The following is a 24,618-nucleotide window of genomic DNA, read 5'->3' as shown; positions in this document are numbered from 1 at the left end:
AGGGAAGAATAGGGGGAAAGGATTTGGCTGTAGATTCAGAGCTATTCATGGCCAGATAAGTTCCATTCTATAAAAACAGATATTAACAGAGAAGGACTGATCTGAGATGTAGTGATGGGAGGCCATCTTGGGCTCAGTGACCATGACATGACAGAATTCTCAATTCTGAGTGAAGTAGGGAGAGGGGTCAGCAAAACCACTATCATGGACTTCCGGAGAGCAGACTTCAGCCTGTTCAGGTCACTGGTCGAGAGAGTCCCTTGGGAGACAGTCCTGAAGGACAAAGGGGTCCAGGAAGGATGGACAGTCTTCAAGAAGGAAATCGTAAAGGCACAGGAGCAGGTGGTCCCCATGTGCCGTAAGATGAGCTGATGGGGAAGACAACCGGCCTGGCTGAATAGGGAGATTTTGCTGGGACTCGGGGAAAAAAGGAGAGTTCATCACCTCTGGAAGAAGGGGAAGGCAACTCACGAAGAGTACAAGGATCTTGTTAGGTCAAGCAAAGAGAAGATTAGAAAGACAAAAGCCCAACTAGAACTCAATCTGGACACAGTCATAAAGGACAACAAAAAATGTTTTTACAAATATATTAATAACAAAAAGAGAGACAAGGAGAATCTCCACACCTTATTGGATATGGGGGGAAACATGGTCACCAAGGATGAGGACAAGGCTGTAATGCCTTCTTTGCCTTAGTCTTTAATAGCCAGTCCAGCTATCCTCAGGGTACCCAGCCCCCTGAAGTGGAAGATGGGGATGGAGAGCACAATAAACCACCCATAATCCAACAGAAAGCAGTTAAGGACCTGCTGCACCACCTGCACACCCACAAGTCTATGGGGCCTGATGGGATCCACCCAAGAGTACTGAGAGAGCTGGCGGAGGAGCTTGCCAAGCCACTCTCCATCATTTATCAGCAGTCCTCATTAACGGGGGAGGTACCAGACGACTGGAGGCGTGCCAATGTGACACCCACCTACAAGAAAGGCCAGAAGGAGGATCCTGGAAACTGTCAGCCCGACCTCGGTACCGGGGAAGATCATGGAGCGGTTCATCTTGAGAGTGCTCACAGGGCATGTGCAGGACAACCAAGGGATCAGGCCCAGTCAGCATGGGTTCATGAAACCTGCTTGACCAATCTGATCTCCTTCTATGACCAGATGACCCACCTAGTGGATGAGGGAAAGGCTGTGCATGTTCTCTACCTGGACTTTAGTACAACCTTTGACAGAGTCTCCCACAGCATTCTTCTGGAGAAATTGGAAGCTCATGGCTTAGACAGGTTTACTCTTCACTGGATAAAGAACTGGCTGGATGGCTGAACTCAGAGTCATGGTGAATGGTGGTAAATCTGGCTGGCAGCTGGTCACAAGTGGTGTTACCCAGGGTTCGGTTCTGGGGCTGGTCTTGTTCAGTATCTTTATAGATGATCTGGATGAGGGGATTGAGTGCTCCCTCAGTAAGTTTGCAGACGACACCAAGTTGGGTGGGAGTGTTTATCTCCTCGAGGGCAGGAAGGCTCTGCAAAGGGATCTGGACAGGCTGGATCAGTGGGCGGAGGTCAACTGTATGAGGTTTAATAAGGCCAAGTGCCAGGTCCGGCACTTTGGTCACAACAACCCCTTGCAATGCTACAGGCTTGGGGAAGTGTCTGGTAGAGCTGCCTGGCAGAAAAGGACCTGGTGCGGGTTGACAGCCAGCTGAACATGAGCCAGCAGTGTGCCCAGGTGGCCAAGAAGGCCAACAGCATCCTGGCCTGTATCAGCAATAGTGTGGCCAGCAGGAGTAGGGAAAGTGATCGTGCCCCTGTACTCGGCACTGGTGAGGCCACACCTCGAATTCTGTGTTCAGTTTTGGGCCCCTCACTACAAGAAGGACGTTGAGGTGCTGGAGGGTGTCCAGAGAAGGGCAACGAAGCTGATGAGCGGTCTGGAGCACAAGTCTTATGAGGAGCAGCTGAGGGAACTGGGGTTGTTTACTCTGGAGAAGAGGAGGCTGAGGGGAGACCTTACCGCTCTCTACAACTACCTGAAAGGAGATCGTGGTGAGGTGGGTGTTGGTCTCTTCTCTCAAGTAGCTAGCAATAGAATGAGAGGAAATGGCCTCAAGTTGCACCAGGGGAGGTTTAGACTAGATATTAGGAAAAAATTCTTTACTGAGAGAGTGGTCAAACCTTGGAATAGGCTGCCCAGGGAAGTGGTGGATTCACCATCACTGGAAGTATTCAAAAAACGTGTGGATGTGGCACTTCAGGACATAGTTTAGCAGGCATGGTGTTGTTGGGTTGATGGTTGGACTTGATGATCTTAAAGGTCTTTTCCAGCCTCAATTATTCTGTGATTCTGTGATCTTCAATCAGCACATAAAGCATGTATTGTATTGGAAGATGAAATTACACAGAGATAAAAATACTGAGAATGAAGAAAAGACAGTTCCAAGTCAGACAATGTTTCTTTAAAAGAAAGTGAAGGAGCAATACTGGAGGTGGAAGCTAGGGAAGATGCAGTCAAAGACAACAAAGAACAAGGTTTCAAGAAATTGAGAATGGTGTATAAAAGGCACTTAAAGGTTCAAGGAGAATAAAGGAGACCTGTATTCTGCAACAAAGAAGTGTTAGAAACTTCAGCAGTAAGATTCTCTTTGAAATCCATGACCAGTCCAAGAAAGGTCTAGATTAGACCTGTGTCTAATTAGGAAGGCCTAGCCCAAAAGAGAATCTCTAACAATTGCAGAGGGTATATTTGACAAAAAGGAAGAAAATGAAAGTACAATTCAGTCAAATGGAGCCAAATTTGGGTTATTACCAGAAAGCAAAGAGGCAGTCCTAAAACACACTTTCAACTGCAGTAAGAAAAGAGCTAGACTAAAATAACAAATTAAGAAAAAGAATTAGTTTATCGAACTTTAGCTGACCGTAAATATTTATTAACTTATTTCATAAATTGGCTCAGTTATAGAAAAACAAGAGGTGCTGAAAATGCATTATCACTTACTGTTTTTGTCCCATGTTGGAGTGTAATTTCATGAGAATCTGGAATTTTCTTGATAGGGTTCTGGAAAAAAAAGAAAATCTACGTCTGTGACAATAATGCTACGACAAAACAAACGAACAAAGAAAAAACCCAATACTGCAATATATATACAAAAGTAAGAAAGATTTCCCTCACACCAGCCATAACCTGAGAAGGAGAAAGCAGGGGAAAATCAGAAAGAAGAGACCGATTCCAGATTTTTATTTTCATGGATGTACCCCTAAAAATATGAGGAATAATTGTTAAAAAAAAATGAAACTACCTTAATAAAGAATAAAACCAGGAAAATATTTCCTGGTTTTGCTCTTTAGAAAACATCAAAATTCTCTTCATTTCTTAATCACCAATATCTAACAATCTTGAATCATGTTTTAGTCAATCCATTATTGTTATACAATGTCTTTTCAAATAAAAGGATGCTATGTGTTTATGAAATTAGTGAAAAAATCTAGAACTTCATCACAGGAGCTAAGTTATCTATGTGGTTTATTAAGATCATGGACTGGCTTCCCACTTCCACTTGTGCCATTATCCCCAGCTCTTATGGGTCTTCACCATTGCCACTTCGAAGGCAGCCACAACATAGTTAATGTAATTCAGGGAATTTCATTTAATAGCAGCATGCAGATCGAAGGCAATTACAGTTTAAAACATCACACTAACATCTGTAAAACAAATAGGAAAATAGTCAATTTACAAAGAAAGAAATGTACTGAAAGTACTCTAGTGATTGCAAGGTTCTACAAAGGTTATTTGAATCAATATTCTCAAATGCTCATTCGTCTGGTACCACTAGGTTTCCTAAAACAGACACAACCTATCATTTTGATTCCTGACATCTTTGTTATAATTTTCTGTTGCCAAAGCCCAATTTTAAAACAATTTTTAAGCACACTTTATATTATATGTTGTATCTCCTTCCTTATCCATCTATGCCAATTCCTTCCCTTTTTTTCATGCTTGCCACAGAAAGTCCCTATAGCATCAGGTTGATCTCCTTTACACTCATTTTATCCTGCAGTTCTATCAGCTTTATCTCTCTGATAAAACAGAAACTTTCATTATCTTTGGCTTAGCCAAACCTACCCTTCCTCTAACTTTACTTCTTCCCTCTAACAGCAGCTCTGATTCCCAAAACAACTGTATTATTTCTTTCCCTTTTCATACAGAGTTTCTCTGTCTATATATGTCTTCTCTGCCAGCAGAAGACTCACGTCCTCTGTTTTCACATTCACAGCATGTACACATCTTCAATAGTCACAGGTATTAGAAGAGGAACTCAAGTATTATCATCAAAATCGTCTATGCACTTGAGCAAAAAAATAGTTATGGTACTGTAGTCCGTGCTAACTCTGAAAAGATAAAAGTAAAGGTTTAAAAATACCTACACAAGACATTGTGAAAGGTACAGCCCACATGGCATTAACAGCCATTTCCACAGACTCAGTGATTTACGAGTTGAGAAGCAGGCATGACTCAAAATTCCCAAGTGAAGCTGTGAATATCAAAATGAGTTTATTGTTCAATTGACACTATAAAGCACCTGGACAAAGGTATAATTATAGTATGAATTACATTTTCCATGCCTCATCATTCCGTGCACTATAAGTTTGTACTTGCTGTTCTCGGGATGCAAAAAACTGCTCAACAGTCACTGCCTGTACTTGCCATCTAAGCACATTGCATAAAAACAGAAGTGTGAAAAGGAAACAAACAGCTTCCAAAATTCATGCTGCCATCACCCACAACAGAAGATGTACTACTTCTGTGAATCAAAGGCTTTCACAGAAACCATCTGTTGTTGGAAGGAGAAACAGCGTTTTGGGCATTCTCATCTTAATCACTGCAAGGTTGCTTATTTAGTATTCCAATCTACTTATTGGAATACTATAAGCTTGCTCATTTCATATACCTTACCACAAAGGTAGGTATTGTATGTCTATATTGCATCAGCATTGAATTTAATTTTGAGAGGATATCTTAGCTACTTTAATATTTCTTTCAATAATTCAAACAAACAAAAAAAATAATAAAATGTGTTAGAACAAACTTGTTTAATTTTAATTGCTATCTCCTTCGGGTGACAAAAATCATATCCCTCTTTTAAAGAGAAGAGTGAACCACTCACATAAAAACATACTTGCTTTACAGTGCACTCATGTTGAACACTCTTCTGGCTACTTATCTTTAAGGGAGAACAGCAGATAGGAATACATTCTGCCACCTGATAAATCAAACAGCCTGAGCCTGAAAGTCAGACATTTGGCAAGTGCTAGTGGTGCTACACTCTGCAGTGTCCATGGGATGCCTGACAGTTAAAGTAACTGTTCAGACTATTCAAAACAAAAAAATTAAGATAACAATGTCCAGGAACTTATCTTGGCATAACATCTTCAAATCAGCCAAACATTTACAAAAATATAAGGCAGCTTATTCTATTTTAGTAACTATGAACTTCCTAAATCACTGAGAATGCTATAAATATCTCTAACCTGCCACAACAAACGCCTACATGCGCACACAAAAATCAGATGCAATTACCATTTCTTCAGTTATTATATTCCAAAGAATAAGGAATGCCATAAAATCCTTTTTTCACACTCTCAAAGGAATATTAAATTAATACATTTCATGCTGATTTGAACACCAGGATCCCATGGATATTGGAATATTACTGTAAGTCTGAAAAAACGAAACAGTAGAGTTTACCCAAAGTGTACCTGCACTTCCAGGTCTTCCAGTTGTTGCTTGGATTTCAGCTGTTAAGTTTGTACAAATTGATTTTAATATTTCAATAATGCTGTCCTGGAAAATTTGTATTGCAATTAAAACTTAAAGAGATTAAAGCTTTACAGGATTTTTTTTCCTTTTATTTTTCTTTTGTTTTTTGCTTTTTAAATCATATCAGGAAAAAATAATATATTAAATTTCTCTTTCTCTTTCAGCAGAAACAAAGGAAAACCATTTTGGTGTTGACATATCTCCTAATATTTTTACAAAAATTCTCAATTCCCTGTCTTACATGAGATTAATATATATTAAATCTGTGAAATAGCGCATTCTCAGAGTTCACAGTTTTTTCAAAAATGAAAAGTCTTACCATTAAATAATTTCTGCAAAGGGACACTACAAGTCAGGCATCACATCTGCAGTTTGCAGTTACATTTTTTCAGGGAATTCCAGCTCTAGCTGACTACTAAGTTCCTGTGCCTGACAACACTCTTCCATTCACTTTGCCATTGTCCCTAAATACTATGCATTTTTTTTTCCTTCTTCCTTTTCGAAGCTTCCTTACCCTCAAGCAATACTCAGAAAATATGCCACTAGAAATCACAGGCTGGAACTAGGTCAGAGTCTCCAAGATCTCTTGAGAAAATTCAAAGACAAAAACTGAAATAAACCAATGATGCAGGTCAAACCAGACAAGTGAGAGAATGGATACAAAAAGGAAAAATTAGTTAACATCTAGATTTCTACACCCTACAAGATATCCTTCAATATCCTTAGGATTGTGAATATGGGCAATAATAATCATTGGGACTTGGCAGAAGACAGAGGGATACAGGAGGTGGGAAAAGAATGGGCTAGTATCTTTCTGATAAACTAAGTATTTGGCTTGGAGGAAGAATTAGGTCCTACAGAAATTAAAAAAAATAATCCACTAAACAGTATCAGAGAAAGGAATTTACAAATAAAAAAACCCTCAATCTTTGCTGTATGTTAGCCTTCCTAATAGATTGACCATCCAAAAGTCATTTTAGAATTACTTTAGAATTATGTTAAATTACATACACAGGCTTAGACGAATAAAAGCAAAGACTATGAAAAACAAAATATAAACTCCACAGTGACATATTCTGCTGATCTCACATACACAACAACTGCGAACTGCATTTGATGAAAAGCAAATTAATCCACTGGAATCCAACCTCTCCCCTCCTTAAACATCCTACAAGTTAGAATACAGATCCTCAAATGACTCACCTTTTCATGGCCCAAGCAGAGAAGGGCAGCATGATGCATTATTCCTAAAAGTACCTCTGCTGCTCTGTTTGCAGAGCTCTGTGTTTCACTAAATGGAAGCTATCCTGTGTGAAAGAAACTTGCAAGCTATAGGTAATCTTTCACATACCAGGCCCTTAAATGGGACCTTTTCTGGGCACCCACAAGACTACAATTTAACAGAGGAAACATTACAATTTTTTATTCTATTTGCAATTGTCCTTGGATTCTAGTATAGAGGATCTTGCCTTCCTTGCAGATGTCAAGATCATATGTTGCCCTGGAAGAAAATACAACTTTCCTTTTCTGGATAGCTCCTGTGTTCTTAGAGCTCTCCCAAAATGCTGACTTGATGGAGACATGAAGACACTTCCCATTTGTGGGAGCAGAGCTATGGTACAGCATGGAGGAAAAAAACATGCAAAACTACAACTGGTTAAACTAAAGGTGAGCATTTTCCCTGTCTTGAGCAGGTGAAGAGGTTAAAGTTGGCTTGGCTACTACTTACTTTAAATACCTTAAGCACTATACTAAAAAATCCCTTCTGATGGAAGTGTAAACAGTCACACCCTGCTCTTTTGGGTCTCTGGTTTGGTACACTCCACATGGAAGATGCTTGTCTGTTCATGGGTGGGAGTAAAGAGAAGGAGGCAAGAGCTACACTTTACAGAGATTTCTACACTTCTGGTGAAACTGTGGGTTTCACAGAACAAGTTTAACAGAGGTGGTCTGACAGATTATTGCGGCCTCCCTAGAAAACAGTTGGAATAATCAGGTTCCTAATGAACAGCAGGAATAGATGGTGGAAGTGAGAGGGAGACAAAAAACCCTAGAATCAAATGGTGATGGAGTTACCTTCATCTACTTAAGAAACTGCTGCAATTCAAACTCACAAATGAAGGACTCAGTGCAGAAAACTATGTTTTAATCATCCAAATCCCAGTCCTTCTGACAAGAAAAAGAACTATTTTCAAGCATTTTCTTTAAATACATCATGCTCATGATTTCTTTTAAGTGTTTTTTTAAAGCCTCCTCTCTTCCCCTCCAAAATGATTGCATTGCATGGAAAACCAAACACCACACCGCTGGGGGGTGAAGTTGGGGAACAGGAAAGCCTTTGCAAGGCTTATTTTAGATGCCAACATACAGACTGACAGTGCTGAAATTTTCTTCCTTGTGACCAGATAATAACAATTTTCTGTATCTTCCATTCTTTTCCAACAGAGAGTTCATAAGTGTGATTAAAAAAAGAGTAATCAAGAGTGAGAGGAGTAGTTAAAAAGAGAAATGTAATGTCTCCTAATAAAAATGCTCATGCTGTAAATTATGTAACATATTGAAAGCAAATGCTATTAAGAGATTTTAAGAATCAAACAAACGGGCAGACAACTTACTAACAATCACAACAGAAAGGATGGGATTTCTGACATGGTAATTCCCAAAGCAGAGAGTTTCAATACCACAACCTAGTCAGTCTAGACTGATAAAATACCACAGAAAACCACTGAATCATGCAGATAAACTGTTAGAACAGCATCACAGAAATCTGGTCCAACTGTTGCAGTATCTAGGCACAACAATATGCTAATACCAATAGCAAAAGGCTTTAAACTACTCTTATTTTACAAGTTACAACAAAAGAGCAACTCATGCTTGTTGCTTGCTAATTTTTGTATCAAATGTATTTGGTTTACAAGTCCAAGTATTCTCTCTCAAACACCACCTAAAATACAACCCAAATGGTTCTCTTTTGAGGGGAAAGAAGTTACAGAAGTCCATGAAACTTCACAAGGGACACTTGCACAACCTCCCTGTATTGCAGTCAAGTTCAGAGCCACAAACACGCAGTTTTTCCTTTCTACCTGACATCCAACTTTGATAGATACTACATCCATGTAAGTGAATGAAATCAAGAGGCTATTCTAGGGATGATGAACAGAGGGAATAGGCTCTTGTTCCATCCTTCAATACTGAGTCTGAAACACTACTAGAAGAAAGATAAAAGGGTGTGGAGGGGAATATTTCACAGATTTGGAAGAAGGCATGCCTTATTCATCTTTTCAGGCTAGGAAAATGTTTTAAGCTGTCAGGCACCCAGCTGAATTTTCCATGACAGCAGTGAAAGCTGAAGACAGTAATAATAGTTTAAATTTATTTTTTCTGTTCTTTTTTAAAGTAATTTTGCAAACACACACACACTGATGTTCATGTTTTGTTGCACAAGTTACTCCTCATACACTGATTAAAACCATATTACTTGTAAAAAGGGCAGTTTTTCCAAGTCACAATTTTTCGTTACTTTCCTCCGCAACTTAAACTGAAAATAAATGGTTAAGATGTACAGTAAGATTGCACAAGTGTACACTCAAGTGAAAGATGGAGTATGAAAAACCAGAATGTGCGAGATGGGTAAGATGCTGTTTTACAGCAACAGGGAAAAAGAAACATTTTGAGGTTTATAGGAGTGTGTTATCCACAAACTTGCATGCAGAAGGAAGCATCCAGATTTGAAAGGACATTTCAACACCTTTTAATTTCCTCTTTTTTAGGTGTTAGAGTTGACAAATGCATTCTGATGCAAACTTGCATGCTACTAAACTCAGTTTGGCCCACATTAATATAATCTGAGTTTCTGAATGTAATGCATCTAAATATGGAAAGCAGTTACTTCAGGCTTCCTCTTCAAAAAGAGACAGATAACCCCAGAAGAAGAATCAAAAAATTGAATCATCTGGAGATCTCTCTTCTTCATGAATTATTCAGGGACTGCAAGGCAACTAAATTCCAAACATAGGTGCCTTGATTAGGTTGGATGAGTCGGGGCTTATGTGTGTGTCTAAAATTTTGGCCTGAAAAAGACAAAGGAAAATATTGTGGAAAACGAAGAGGACATATGCAAACACTGGTATGAATCATCTTGGCTGATATTCCCATGAAACACGCACAATATCTGTTACTCATGGAAAAATGTAGGTAACTCATAACTCCATTACAAATGCAGAAAACCTTCAAAATTAACAGAGATATTGGAAGGACCCTACAAAATGCTCTCTCTCCCAGTTATCCTTTAATTTGGGTAACTCAAACAGAACTTATGTCTTGAATTTTAAGTACAGGAAGACTAAGGAGAGATTATTCTTTTCTTTAGTGAGTTAAAATGCTTTACTCCAGGGCACATGCAAGAATTCAGGAGGTGCCTAAGTAGATGAACTTCCTTTGAAATGCCTATAGGAAGTATATTTATTTATTCAATATGGAAACAGTACTGTGGCTGGCTTCTCTCAACATCATCTAATTCACAGCCTCATGAAATTTTTTCTTATGATCTGAACCAGAGTGTTTTGTCAGGTTTAATCAGCAAGGGAAAAGACTTTAGATTAAATGTTCATTCCAACACATGACTGCCTAAGAATATTGAATCTGTAATGTTATAATAGGTCAGATGCAACACATTTTATTAGATGATGGGTCAGATGGTAATTCAGGGACTGTTCCCAGACACAACAGGTAAGATGAATTACATCTCCTCTTCCCTTTCATGCCACTTACTGGCATATCCCCTTCTGAAAAGACTCCAATGACGTAACAATTTAGAAAAGGTATTGCAATTAGATTCTCAGCATGGTTTGCAAATATTTTTTTTAGATAGAAACATCACACTTGTAAAGTACAGCAAAAAGCCTGCTTGATCTGTATCCTGGAAGAAAGTTTTAGATAGATTTCAGCAGGTTACTATTTTTCAACTAGATTCTAAAAATCTCATTCACATAATTTCTAAATTTATAACAAGCCCTTGATTTATGAAGTCATAGTTTATATTAATGTTTATGACCTGGAAATTATTCTCACAATGTATACCAGAGGAATTCTCTTGAGCCTTTTCTAATGCAAGTTGTAAAACTGATAAAACTATTTAAATCTAAAATTGCCTATGGTTGTTCAAGTTTCCTTTGCAGTTTTTGAGAGGCTGATTTACTTAAGTTGAATATTCTGGTGATATTTCAGTTATGTTACATTCTGCTTACATAACCACCTACCTATTTCACCTTTATCATCTCAGTTTCAAATGTGTATAAATGTATTTTATATTTGCAAAAACAGTATGCAAAACTGCCACATACCATCAAAAAGCATCCACATTCAGTTAAGACAGTTTTACGACAGCAATAAGATACACAAAATTACTATTACCAACCATGTTAAGAATGAAAAAAAATCATTACCATTTTCAGTCAGACATATCCCTTATTAAGATAATTCTTTAGAGCTGAATAGAGCATTTTGTTCTGACATAAAGGAATACTTCTATTTACTCCAAAACAGCAAAATAGCACACACGACCACAGATCAGCTGACAATGAGAAACAAAAAAGCCACGCAAATGAACACCTTTGCTCCGAAAGCTCTGCTCAGCCTGGCAGGTAACCAAAGAATAGCTAAACTCTGAAATCAGAAAGGACAAATAAATATGAACTTTCAACTTCTTGGAGGTTAAGTGCCAAATGCTTAGTTCAGATGCAAACGGGGCTCATTTACACATTCACCTATTTCACAACCAGCTTGATTACAATTTCTGTACCACACAGATTTCACGTCAGATTTCTACCACAGAAGATATGCCCCAGAAGACGCACATGAAAGAATCCGAGAATATAACACAGGATGCAGGATCAGACTGAATCAAATTTTCGTTAATGCACACCACTTTTCAGCTTACTAGCCAGTTCACTTTATTATTTATACTAAAATCACTCTAAAACATCCTTTATCTAACTGTACAGAGGCTTTATCATCTTCTGACAAACTTTAGAAAAAAAATGTGTAAAGTTCTTTCACTTGATTCAATAAGAGAAACCATGAAAAACAAGGTTACACTAAAAGTTCCAGAAGCGGTGCCTGCCTTTGAACACTTAGGACACTTCTAGATGTTTTTCAGTCATTAGAAGAGCTTTAATGTTCTCCAGATTTACTGTCTGTCTTAAAAAAAATTCTTTATGTGTAAAAATCAGGGGCCAAGGCAAAAAAGGGAACCTTGTGGTTGCTGTCTAATATAGGCCGCCCAATAAAGGGAAATGTGTTGATGAAGCCTTCTTACTCCAGCTACAGGAGGTATCGCACTCGCAGGCTCAAGTCCTGCTGATGGACTTCAACCACCCCGACATCTGCTGGAAAACTAGCACAGGGAGCAGTAGGCAATCCAGGAGTCTCCTGGAGTGCATGGAAGATAACCTCCTGTGTCAGGTAATAGACAGCCCTACCAGAGGGGATGCCATAGTGGACCTGTTGGTCCTACCTGTTGGTAGCAAGGAGGACCCTGCGAACTACCGACCTGTCAGCCTCCCCTCTGCGCCTGGGAAGATCATGGAACAGGTCCTCCCGGAATCTATGCTAAGGCACATGGAGGACAGGAACATGATTCAAGACAGCCAGCATGGCTTCACCAAGGGCAAGTCCTGCCTGACCAAGGTGGTGGCCCCCTATGATGGACTGACTACATCAGTGGACGAGGGAAGAGCTACTGATGTCATATAGCTGGACTTCAGTAAGGCCTTTCACACGGTCCCCCACAACATCCTTCTCTCTAAATTGGAAAGATTTGGATTTGATGGGTTGACAGCTGGGTGGATGAGGAACTGGTTGGATGGTCACATCCAGAGGGTAGTGGTCAATGGCTCAATGTCCAGATGGAGATCAATAACGAGCAGTGTCCCTCAGGGGTGCATACTGGGAACAGTGATCTTTAATACCTTCATCGGTGACACAGACAGTGGGATCAAGTGCACCCTTAGCAAGTTTGCAGATGACACCAAGCTGAGTGGTGTGGTTGACACGCCTGAGGGATGGGATGCCATCCAGAGGGGCCTGGACAAGCTTGAGGAATGGGCCTGTGTGAACCTCATGAGGTTCCACAAGGCCAAGTGCAGGGTCCTGCACCTAGGTCAAGGCAACCCCTGGTATCAGTACAGGCTGGGGGATGAAGAGATTGAGAGCAGCACTGCCCAGAAGGACTTGAGGGTACTGGTGGATGGAAATCTGCACATGAGCCGGCAATGTGCACTTGCCAAACCGTCTCCTGGGCTGCATCCAAAGCAGCGTGGCCAGCAGGTCAAGGGCAGGGATTCTGCCCTTCCACTCTACTCTCCTGAGACCCCATCTGGAGTCCTGAGTCCAGCTCTGGAGACCTCAGTACAGGAAAGACATGGACCTGTTAGAGCAGATCCAGAAGAGGGACATGAAAATGATCAGAGGGATGGAACACCTCTCCTGTGAGGACAGGCTGAGAAAGTTGGGGTTGTTGAGCCTGGAGAAGAGAAGGCTCCGAGGAGACCTTACTGTAGCCTTCCAGTACTTAAAGGGGGTGTCGTGGTTTGGACCCAGCCAGCAACCAAGCACCACGCAGCTGCTCACATAGGACAGGGGAGAGAATTGGAGAAGTAAAAGTGAGAAAATTCATGGTTTGAGATAAAAGACAGTTTAATAGCTAAAGTAAAAGCTGTGCACACAAGCAAAGCAAAACAAGGAATTCATTCACCACTTCCCATTGGCAGGCAGGTGTTCAGCCATCTCCAGGGAAGCAGGGCTCCATCACCTGTAATTGTTTCTTGGGAAGACAGACACCGTAACTCCAAACGCCCTTCCACTCCTTCCTTCTTCTTCATCCCAACTTTATATACCAAGCATGACATCATATGGTATAGAATATCCCTTTTGCCAGCCTGGGTCAACTGTTCGGGCTGTGTCCCCTCCCAGCTTCCTGTGTACTCCCAGCCTTCTTGCTAGCAGTCCAGTATGAGAAGCTGGACTGTCCTTGATTACTTAGCAACAGCTCAAAACATCAGCACATTATCAACATTTTCTCATCCCAAATCCAAAATATAGCCTCACACTGGCTTCTGCGAAGAAAATTAACTCTATCCCAGCTAAAACCAGGACAGGGGGCCACAGGAAGAAAGATGGGGACAAACGTTTTAGCAGGGCCTGTAGCAATGGGACAACGGGTAATGGTTTTAACCTAAAAGAGTGTAGATTTCAACTAGACGCTGAGGGTGGTGAAACACTGGCCTAGGCTGCCCAGCGAGGTGGTAGATGCCACATCCATGGAAATATTGAAGGTCAGGTTGGATGGGGCTCTAAGCAACTTAATCTAGTTGAAGATGTCCCTGCTGATTGCAGGGGTTTTAGACTAGATGACCTTTAATGGTCCTTTCCAACCTAAAAATTCTATGATTCTATGATTTATGAAGTATTGTGTACATGAATGGTTTCTGAATTATAAAGTTTAACATTTTCTGAAAGAAAAAAAAGCCTCTCCTCTTTATATATTTCATAAGTCAGTGATACTATTAAGCCTTTGTAATTCATGCAGTAAAAGGCAATTTTAGTTACACGTACTTCTGTGGAAGTATATTAAAGTAATACATGCAGTACAATAAGTATTACTGTTTCTTTTGCAAGTTTTGTAGGCAGTGGAGTTAAGTCCATCAGCAGCACTGCACTCTTAAATTTTAATTTTGGATTCATCAAAACTTAAAAAGCCAACACAACCAAACCTCATTAGTGACTCATGTCTTTTAAATTATGCATGTTCTAATGACCAAAGCAATACACCACTGGTACAGACTAATCCTTGATCTTTGACCTTGTACAATTTATTTCATTCCTGCATACTCCAGTTTACACAACTGATAAATTTGAATAAATGTCTATCATAAGTAATCTGCTACAAGGTTTTATTCAGCAATGTTGGTGAAGTTCTTCAAATTCCTCAGGGATCCTGTTATTTTTAGCAAACACACTACAGCCAGCAAAACTAAACCACCACATCTCTAGAGAGGAAGTTGTCCATAGACTATAGTTTTCAACAGTTCTCCAGTTGTGATTGTAAAAAGATGTTCACTCAAATGTTTACTCCAGGCTCTTAAAAGAGACACAAATTTATGCATACCATCCCACTTAGTGACAAATATTCCAGTTGTCTACAAACTTACTAATCAATTAGGATAAGGAATTAAAATGATGGGGTGGGGGGGGTCATCATCAGCAAGTCATGCAAAGAAGATCTACAAATACAGGGTGAAAGTAGGGGAGTGGGGGTTAAAAATTACAGCATGTCTAAGTTACTACAGGAAGGAAGGACAATTTCCTATCAAGCTCCCACAGCTGGTTCCAATTCTATTACTGTTTCAATTACTAATTCTCCCATGCCACCAATAAATTACCTTCAAAACATGAACATTTAAGCTGTGTTATAGCAGCACAATTTTATGCAATGTGACATGAGAATAAATTGCTAAGTGACTTTAACTATGCATCTGGAAAAAGGAAAAGATACATTTATATTGTACATATGTGAGGTCCATGCTTGGAAGAAACACACTTTTCTGCACCCTTTACCCAGGTATATTCCACTAACTAAAACTTACGTCAGAAGAAGGTAGTGCATTATGACCAGTTGATGTATCTCATATTGTTTAAAAAGTTGTAATATGCAATGGAACTGCAAATAATTTTCAAAATGTTCAGGGCAAATACTAAGCACTAGATTAAAAATCACAGCCAATGTGAATATCTTGGATTTACTTTTAATCATAAAACCCATCACTTTTAAAAGTTGTGCCCAAGAATTATAAAACATGCTTATCTTCTATGCATTTATATGTCTTACTGTAGTACCTATAAATGTTGAGACCCTTCCAGCATAGTATATCAAAAATACTGATTTCTATACACATAATATAGTCTGAAACTTCCAAATTATTACCATTAAACCTGACAAGACATACAACTAAACAGAGAGACATTGATTTCTACATAGCAATTAAACAACCATTATTCAGTATTGCTCAGTTGTGGATGACACAGAACAGAGTAAAGACGATGTTCTAGAATTACCATCTTTTGGAGTCAGGAAAGAAAAGCACAGTCTGTACACATAAGGAACTCCAGATTTCAGACTGCATATCTACTACACATCTGCTGTGAGATTTTTAATAAGACAATTGCTTGTGTGTCTAAGTATCATGTCTCAAATGGAACAAAAAGTCCTATCTTGCAGGTATGTTACCATAATACATTACTAAGTACTAAGTTTGGTAGGTTTGTTCATGTGTTTGAGCTACTTAGAGTCTACCAAGTCAGAAGTCATTATAAAACCTTATTATTAATAAAGAATCATAGAACAGTTTGTGTTGGAAGGGACCGTCAAAGGCCATCTAGTCCAACTCCCCGGCAATCAGCAGAGACATCTTTAACTAGATAAGGTTGCTCAGAGCCCCGTCCAGCTTGACCTTCAATACTTCCATGGATGGGACATCTACCACCTCTCTGGGCAACCCGTTTCACCACCCTCATTGTGAAACATTACTTCCTGATACCTAGTCGAAATCTGCCCTCTTTTAGTTTAAAACCACTACCCCTTGTCCTGTCAGTACAGGCCCTACTAAAAAGTCTGTCCCCATCTGTATAATAAGCCCCCTTTAAGTACTGGAAGGCTGCAGTAAGGTCTCCTCGGAGCCTTCTCTTCTCCAGGCTTAACAACCCCAACTCTCTCAGCCTGTCCTCACAGGACAGCTGTTCCATCCCTCTGATCATTTTCATGTCCCTCTTCTGGGCCTGCTCCAACAGGTCCATGTCTTTCCTGTACTGAGGGCTCCGGAGCTGGACTCAGGACTCCAGATGGGGTCTCAGGAGAGTAGAGTGGAAGGGCAGAATCCCCGCCCTTGACCTGCTGGCCACGCTGCTTTGGATGCAGCCCAGGAGACAGTTTGGCCTTCTGGGATGCAAGTGCACATTGCCGGCTCATGTGCAGATTTCCATCCACCAGTACCCTCAAGTCCTTCTTGACAGGGCTGCTCTCCATCCCTTCATCCCCCAGCCTGTACTGATACCAGGGGTTGCCTCGACCTAGGTGCAGGACCCTGCACTTGGCCTTGTTCAATCTAATGAGATTGATACAGGCCCATTCCTCAAGCTTGTCCAGGTCCCTCTAGATGGCATCCCATCCCTCAGATATGTCACACTTTGAAGTAACCTGAGTCCCTTACACACTCATTTACTAACAAAGTAAAAACAAACAAAAGAAAACAAACAAACAACAACAACAAAAAAACAAACACAAGAAAAAAACAAACAACTCTGTGTATAACGATCATATACAAGTGAAATCTTGCCATTGGTGAAGTTACCAGGGAATGCACAATTCCATAACTACTGCTTCCATAAATAAGCAAGCTAAAAAAACCTCTCCAGCAGTTCTTCTCCTTTTAACAAGCAAGTGCTTAAACATAGGTCCAACCTGCTATTCTATCAAAAGAGAAACAAGAAACAAAAGTATAAAATAAGCCAAAAATGAGTGTGAGAGAAGCAGAGAGTTTATAAACACTTAGTGGCTTTCCACAGGAAAAGTTCAAGTGGTGAGGAGGAGCGTATAACCCATAAAATAATCTGAATCAAATGCTACCCAAGAATTTTGGCTCAGATTTTTTCAAATTCCCTGCCACGGACATTTTCCAGACACCTAAGAAAGAAGCCAAAACAAGGATTCCCATTTTGCATAGTTTGCTGTGCTTGGGCAGAATTTAACTCCCATTTCAGGAATTTGTTCTGTAGGCCTGAATTCTTCACATTAACCTCATGTTTGACATCAGCCTTGGACACATAATCCATGAAGTGATACGGTTTAGTTCTGAAACTGATGCTATTTCACATAACACCTACTGCTGTCCCAGCCTTGACTCTTTCCAAGGCCTTTTAACAATTTACATTTCATCTCTCGAGGGCCACACAAAATGGACAGCAGATAAGCTTACAAAAGAAATTGATTTGCCTTGAGTTTTCCAATGCCATTATTCTGTTTACAGGTAAAGTGAAAGAGTGTACAGACCACTTGAAGGCACTTTTCTTTATGTGCTTGCTTTTTAAGTTTATCTTGCTTTCTGAATCATACATTCAGAGTCTCTGCATCCTCGCTTCATCTGGCTATGCAGTCTGAGATACCAAAAATGGGCCCCTCAGTAGAGAATGATGGCATTCTCTTGTCTTCAGGTTCCTCTGATGAGATCCTGATAAACCTCTGCAGACAGGGAGAAACTCCTCCTGGGACACTTTATTTAGGTGAAATCTCCATTCACAAACCAATTATTTCAGAAACCACTGTACAGGATAATCTATCAAAATGGGAAAACCCTGACACTGATGGTAACACGTTCTTACCTGTGAACCACTTGCCCTTGGAATTTGCATGTAATACAGAAATCAGAAAACAGAGAAAGCAAAAGAATCCTGCTTTTAAAACACAATCATCAGTTTGACACAAACATGTACAAAAATTATGAAACCCACGATGAACTACTCAGGTATTCTCAAATTCTCACAGTCACTAATGATACCGAACAATTCCAGTACTGTGGAACATAGGTGAGGGAACAAGCTAGCAAGAGTGAGCAAATGCATATAAATAGATTTCTGCAGTTGGTTGTGGGTATCAAGAGCTTAGAAGTATCTATTAATACTGACAGGCACAGGCTAGATACACATTGCACTGTCAAAATTTTGCACAAGAAAGGGAATGGGGGAGTTTTGGCTAGGAGACTGGAATTTTTCATAAGCTTAGATATTTGCCTGAGATGATAATTACTGTTCAAGTGATAGGCTTGTTTACAAACTTGCACTTAAAGAACTCGGACAACCCATCAGCTATATTGTGACCTGCATGCAACTTAACCTATTTATCCCAATGGATGAAAGACCTGAGATGACCTCCTTAGAACTTGTAATTACAACATGGTATGTTAAGCCTAACACTTACACAGTAAACCTTTCTAACCGCAAAAGTGCCAAGCTGAGAGATTACTGTCAGTATGCCACAGAGCTTCTCCTCCACGCTTTTTCAGCAAGAACAATGGCACAGAGCGAAGTCAGGTAGTATATTATCAGGTACTGTCACACAGCGTTTTTGAAGAAACCTATGAAATCTAAAGCTGGGCTGTCGTCTTTGCTTGAGAGACGAGTGGTTAAAGATTAATGATAACTTAAGTATTATTTATTCATCTTATTCCAAATACAAAACACTCTGCCATGTAAGTGTTTGGATTCTCATACCAGCTCCTGGCCTGCAAGACATATTTCCTAACAAAGAAAGCCTAAACCCACCAATAATCTTTCTTTTAGACTATCTGTGCCTCAATCACTCCTGGTTTCATTTTTTTATCTGCAAAAACTGCAATATGTACGAACAGCTTTGAACTACAACTGACTATTAGGAAGTTCTCAGCTCAGTTTTGTTCTGCACGTGAGCCAATTACATTAGTGGTATTGCAACCATCAGAGAAACCATAGCTTAAAGACAACATAGCTTGCCTACATATAAATTAGGTTTAAATGCTCCAAAGAGAAATTATATCACCAATCTAATGATATTATGATATGATTTAATGATATAATGATACATTGTATCATTGTACTATTCCAAAAGGTGAACGAACAGGAAGTGCCAAGATTGGCTGTAGAAAAAAAAAAAAACCTTCTTACTAAGTTACTAAGATAGCAAGTAGGTTTCATACATACATAACCAACAGAAGGGAACGGGAACCTTTGCAATCCCACATTTTCATTATTTTTTTCTGTCCATACTTTTCAGAGTAATATTTAGACTAATACTAACTATTCTGCTGATACTTCCCTCCCTCACAAACAGCAGAGGACCCACACTGTTCTTAACCCACCGCCTTCCTATACTGTTGAATGTTTTCTCATATTACTGATTCTTATTTGCCTAATTCACCTCTGTATCATTTAACTGCTCTGCATGATCCATATTATAAAAGGTCTGATGTCATAAATCTCACCATATACAGTACTTTAAGATGCAGCTAGGTATAAAATTTCTCCTAATAAGCCAGAGGAACTCAGTAACTTCTATGATAATCCTGTCACGCAGTCAAACTTGGTTGCAGACTCCATGATAAGGTTACCACCTAAAAGTATCAGATAGGGTTGCAGCTTCCATTAGTTCTAACCCTATGGGTGAACTCCCAAGAGGTAAACTAATACAAATTGCATTAAACTACACAGAATCAAACTATAGCTGACAACTATTATTTTTTGACAGGATAGAACTAGTTTTCATAACTATGATATGATTTGGGCAGATGCTTATTTAAAATAGCATTATAAATAGCATAGTTAGAACTAATATAGATTTAGCAATCCCCCTTGCTTGGGGGAGTTAGTATTTTTGCTGAAAATGCAGTGAATTAGTTGACTACTGCTCATTCTGCATTCAACCACTGATTGCAGTTTCTTATTTGTACTAAAAGACTCTGGGAAATCACAGAAAACTACCATTGGGCCTTCTCATAAACTTACTGTCTATTCAATGTATTATAATTGCCTTCCCTAAGAAAAATATGTTATGGACAGCAACTGGACTAAGCCTAGTACTACTTATACTATTAATTTAGAGATAAGTCAAAGGATCGGCCCTTAAAATTACAGCTGTTAAATCCAGAAACTTCCTTTATTACTCTATTACTTATAGGCTTGCAGTATCGCAATATGAATATAAATATTTATTTGATATTATAAAGATGTATTTTTCAGATTCCTTTTCAGAAAGGAGAAAAGTATGACATGGAGTCATCAAAGGAGGGATATAAGCAGGAAGGGTACATACAAGATCGTCAGGATGCCCAATCCTTACAAGGCACCTTGGGAAGAAATATCAATTACAACAGAATACATGTCCATAGCACAGAACAAACAAAACAAAAGCCCCAAAACAAACAAAAACAAACAAAACAAGAAAAAAATAAAAACCAAACAGAAATCAAAAAGCAACTACAACTGGCTGCCCTGACCAAAGAAACTGCTAGATAAGGCAGCATTTAATCACAGAACAGAGGAACAACTCTGAGGGACTCTGTGAAAAGAAAGGTAAGAAATTACAAGTTAAAACAAAAGAACTCATTAAAACAAGGTACTGTATCATTGGCAGAAAAGAGATCCATGTCAGAATTTTTAAACTATTTTCTACTGAGATATACTGTGAGGTTTACTCTGGCATCTTTATTTCTAGGATTAAATGTTGGATGACACACATACTTCTACCCACTGACGTCTGTCACAAAATTATTGCATACTATGTGACCCAACATTTCACCTCATGCCTGCACACTCATGTATGCCATCTGAACAAGGGAGGGAAAAGCTGAGGAAAAGTAAGTATATGAAGAATACACAAGTGACATAAAAAAGCAACTAGTACATGGGAGTTTACATCTTCTCCAGAATTTTAATATTTTCCACAGGAAAAATTAATAGAGTTAAAAACCAATTTATTTTTCAGATTTTCTTAAAGCACAGAATACTCACAAAGGCCAAGACTTAAAACTGTAAAAAAAGAAGGAGCTGTCTTTAAAACGATTGCATGCTCTGTGTCACTGTGGTCTTGTAAAATAGGTATGTGCAATTTGTAGACACTGACGATGATTAAACTAGTTATTTTTTCTTTTGAATTTCCATTCCTAATACTTTTGGTACTCAGTAGAAAAGATAGTAGTACAATTAATGTACTTAAAGAAGGAATGTCACTGAGAAATATGTTTATTCTTGTATTTAAGACAACATGAGCAGTTATGTCATGACATTCGCTTTGCAAGAGACATACACTGACTATTTGTACTGAAAAAGGTCACAACTCTGGTAGAACTGAAAGCCAGCTGATCCCTACAGATGTGGTTATAGCCTGATATGTAAGTTTGCTTTCTCTGCAGGGAACAGCATGTTCCAAGACACCCTAAGTAACAGGATGGTCAGAAAAAGGTGGATAAATTTCTGCAAATCCAGGTGATGCATGAAACTTGAAAGATTACCGATTTGAGAAAGAAACAGTAATTGTTCTATAAGCTACGATTCTTCTCACACCAATTTATATTTTAAGTGAAGCCTAGCAATTTCTTGACACATACAGATCTATGTTACGTTATATCTTAACCAAAACATTGAAAGATTCTGGGTTGAAAAATAAAGGTTGCACTAAAATTCTGAAAGGCTGAAGAATTGCTTCAAGTGCCGTAATTGTTGCCATTCAGATATAGTTCAAAAGTTCAGGAATTAATCACCGCTTTTCCCTTCTGCTTAGGCTATTCCCAATATGAAGAATGAGAGTTCACCTCCTCCAAAGAACTGCAAACTCACCTTGAAATGTAAAGCTGGCATAATTTGCCTTTTCAATTGAAACATCTGCATGAGCCATCACATTTAAGGGTAGTTTATTTTTCAAATGAAATCTGATCTTTCACTCCTAATTCGGCCCTTTCAGTCTAGTCAACCCAGCATTGCTACAAAATTTGCTTTCTGCCTGCACATGTGTAGCACAACTGCAATATTTGCAAGCAAGACATTCACTCAACCTGCAGTAAGCGTAAAGGCAGGCTTCAATGTAGGCCCAGAGATGAAGGCTCAATAACATGCACAAAAAGTCACACACTTTTGGTAATTGTCTATTGGAGACAATGACTAACAGCAAATTAAGAATGCAATCTCTGCGTATTCCAAGAAAACTGAAGTCTTTTATTACTTTTATTTCTGGTATTTCGAAACAGGCATGCACTAGCACAGTTGTACGCTGAGGGATCAAGGAGACTTTAAGTCCCTCTAATTTATTTTGACTAATGAGAAAATGCCAAGTCACAGGACACAGCAGCAGAAATGTACTACTTATGGACTCTTTTTTACTGTGCTTGCATTTGTCCTGCCACAAGGTTTTGTTTGCTCCGAAACTCCAGAGATTTAGCATCATCGTTGCTTTCACAAGACCCAACAGGTAAACAGTGAACATAGTAAGTCTTAGTCACTGGTTAAACTTGGAAAAGAAGGGTGTCCTGTTTTGGCCCGCATCCCTTTGTTTGTTTTCTGATATAGCACTGGATAAGATGCTGTCTGTGGGCCTGATCCGCTTCACATGTGATCAATACAAAGTCAGGGACTCCACATTACATGCATATTTGTCACCACAGAGACTGACTACATTTTGGCCACAGAAGAATGAAGTACTCCAATATGCAAAAGTTATATCATAAAACTCAACCAAAAGATCTTTCAGACTTTGGTTAATAAATTGAAATAAAAGAGAAAGAAATTGGACATGGGAAGTCTCTGTTAAAAATTCAGCTCTATTTTCCCACTCCTTTTAAAGACATAAGCTGCTGCATAAATCCTACATAACTTCTCCATCCTCCAGCTAATCTTCCAAAGTTGATAATTTCATTTTTTAACAGGAGGGAAAAAGGAAAAAGCCTATATGTATAACATAAAGAAATATTTTTAACTTTTTTGTTTCCTTCTTTAAAAAAAAACCCACCACGTGTTAAGTCATATGGTTTGCCTGTACTACATGATAGCAAGAGAACAACTAATGCACATAAGCTATTAGAGGCAGACATTAATAAACAAATTGTCATAATTCATAGGACATTGCAACTGTAATAAAGGTTCTCAGCTCTGACACCTGAATTAATCTACAAATACACAACATACAGTAAGTGATAGGGAAGTATCACCTATAATGTGATATTTATGAAATACTTAAAAAAACAAGCCAAGCTTTCTAGCATTTCCATGCAAACAACTCACATATCAGTGAGAACTCTAGCTTTTGCTTTCATTCCAGATACGATCTGAATTAAGTACTTGAATAGGGTAACTCTTCAAACATTTTTTCCCACAATAGAAGTTTTGGTCATACATAGAAGAATAAGTTCTATTGCTAATTTCTATAACTCTTCCAGGATTTATTTCCTGCTTTCATACTCATTATTATATGGAAGATGACCTATGGGGCCTCTGTACTGTAAAAGGCCCACTGTGACTGAGTCCAGCCCTTATTTAAGACCTTGTGTTTCATCACATGAGAATGTACATGTGCCCACTGCAATGAATTCCACGCATCTAAATAATCCAAATCAAAATCTTTACATAGTACTACCTACTCTGGAAACTGGTTCCAAGCTGGTTGCTAAAGAGGGCTGCAGAAACTATGCAAAAGACAAACAGGAATTCCAGGAAGGCTGGTATGCATCTCGGATGTTTTCACTGCCCCTAGTGCAATTTTTTTTATTTGGGGGGGCGGGGGGAGGAGCGGGGCTGGTGGAATTGATGGATGTTAGCTGGCAATATCTGGGTTAGATGTATCAAAGAAATAGTAGTAGTTGTTAAGGCAAACGTTGACTGCATCTCATGTAGACAAACTCAAATTTGTGTATCAGCTAGGTAACTTATGTATAAATACAATGCAGACACAACAGCAGAGAATGTACAACGTACCCATACCCCTGCAGCGCACTCCCTTTGTAGCTAGCCTGTGCGGAGCTCAGTGCTGTCCCAAGCTGCCCAGAATGCAGAGTAGTTATTTTGAGAGTCAGTCACTGCTCTCACACAGACACACAGACAACTGCTCAGTTCCACGAGCTCCCATTTGCACCTTGAGAGGACACTGTGCTGCAAAACACCATATATTTTTATTTACTAAACACTGGTAGATTAATTAAACCTGGAAATAAAAATGGAATTCACAAATCACCTTCTT

The 24,618-nt window shown here is 39.2% G+C and overlaps 1 protein-coding gene across 1 annotated transcript in view; it reads right to left on the bottom strand.

The window, feature by feature from the left end:
- The window catches only part of WDR70 (WD repeat domain 70), a gene marked incomplete at both ends in the record, with an annotated part of 154,389 nt that overhangs the window by 104,258 nt on the left and 25,513 nt on the right, over positions 1–24,618 (bottom strand). The window contains one exon of the mRNA XM_082013152.1: positions 2,994–3,053. Coding sequence (XP_081869278.1) covers positions 2,994–3,053 — 60 coding nt within the window. The remainder of the gene's footprint in view (positions 1–2,993; positions 3,054–24,618) is intronic.

The sequence above is a fragment of the Phaethon aethereus genome (assembly GCF_964289735.1).
Source record: "Phaethon aethereus genome assembly, chromosome: Z".
Lineage (NCBI taxonomy): Eukaryota > Metazoa > Chordata > Aves > Phaethontiformes > Phaethontidae > Phaethon > Phaethon aethereus.
The sequence above is the reverse complement of the archived record's forward strand: the minus strand, read 5'-3'. Positions and strand labels throughout refer to the sequence as shown.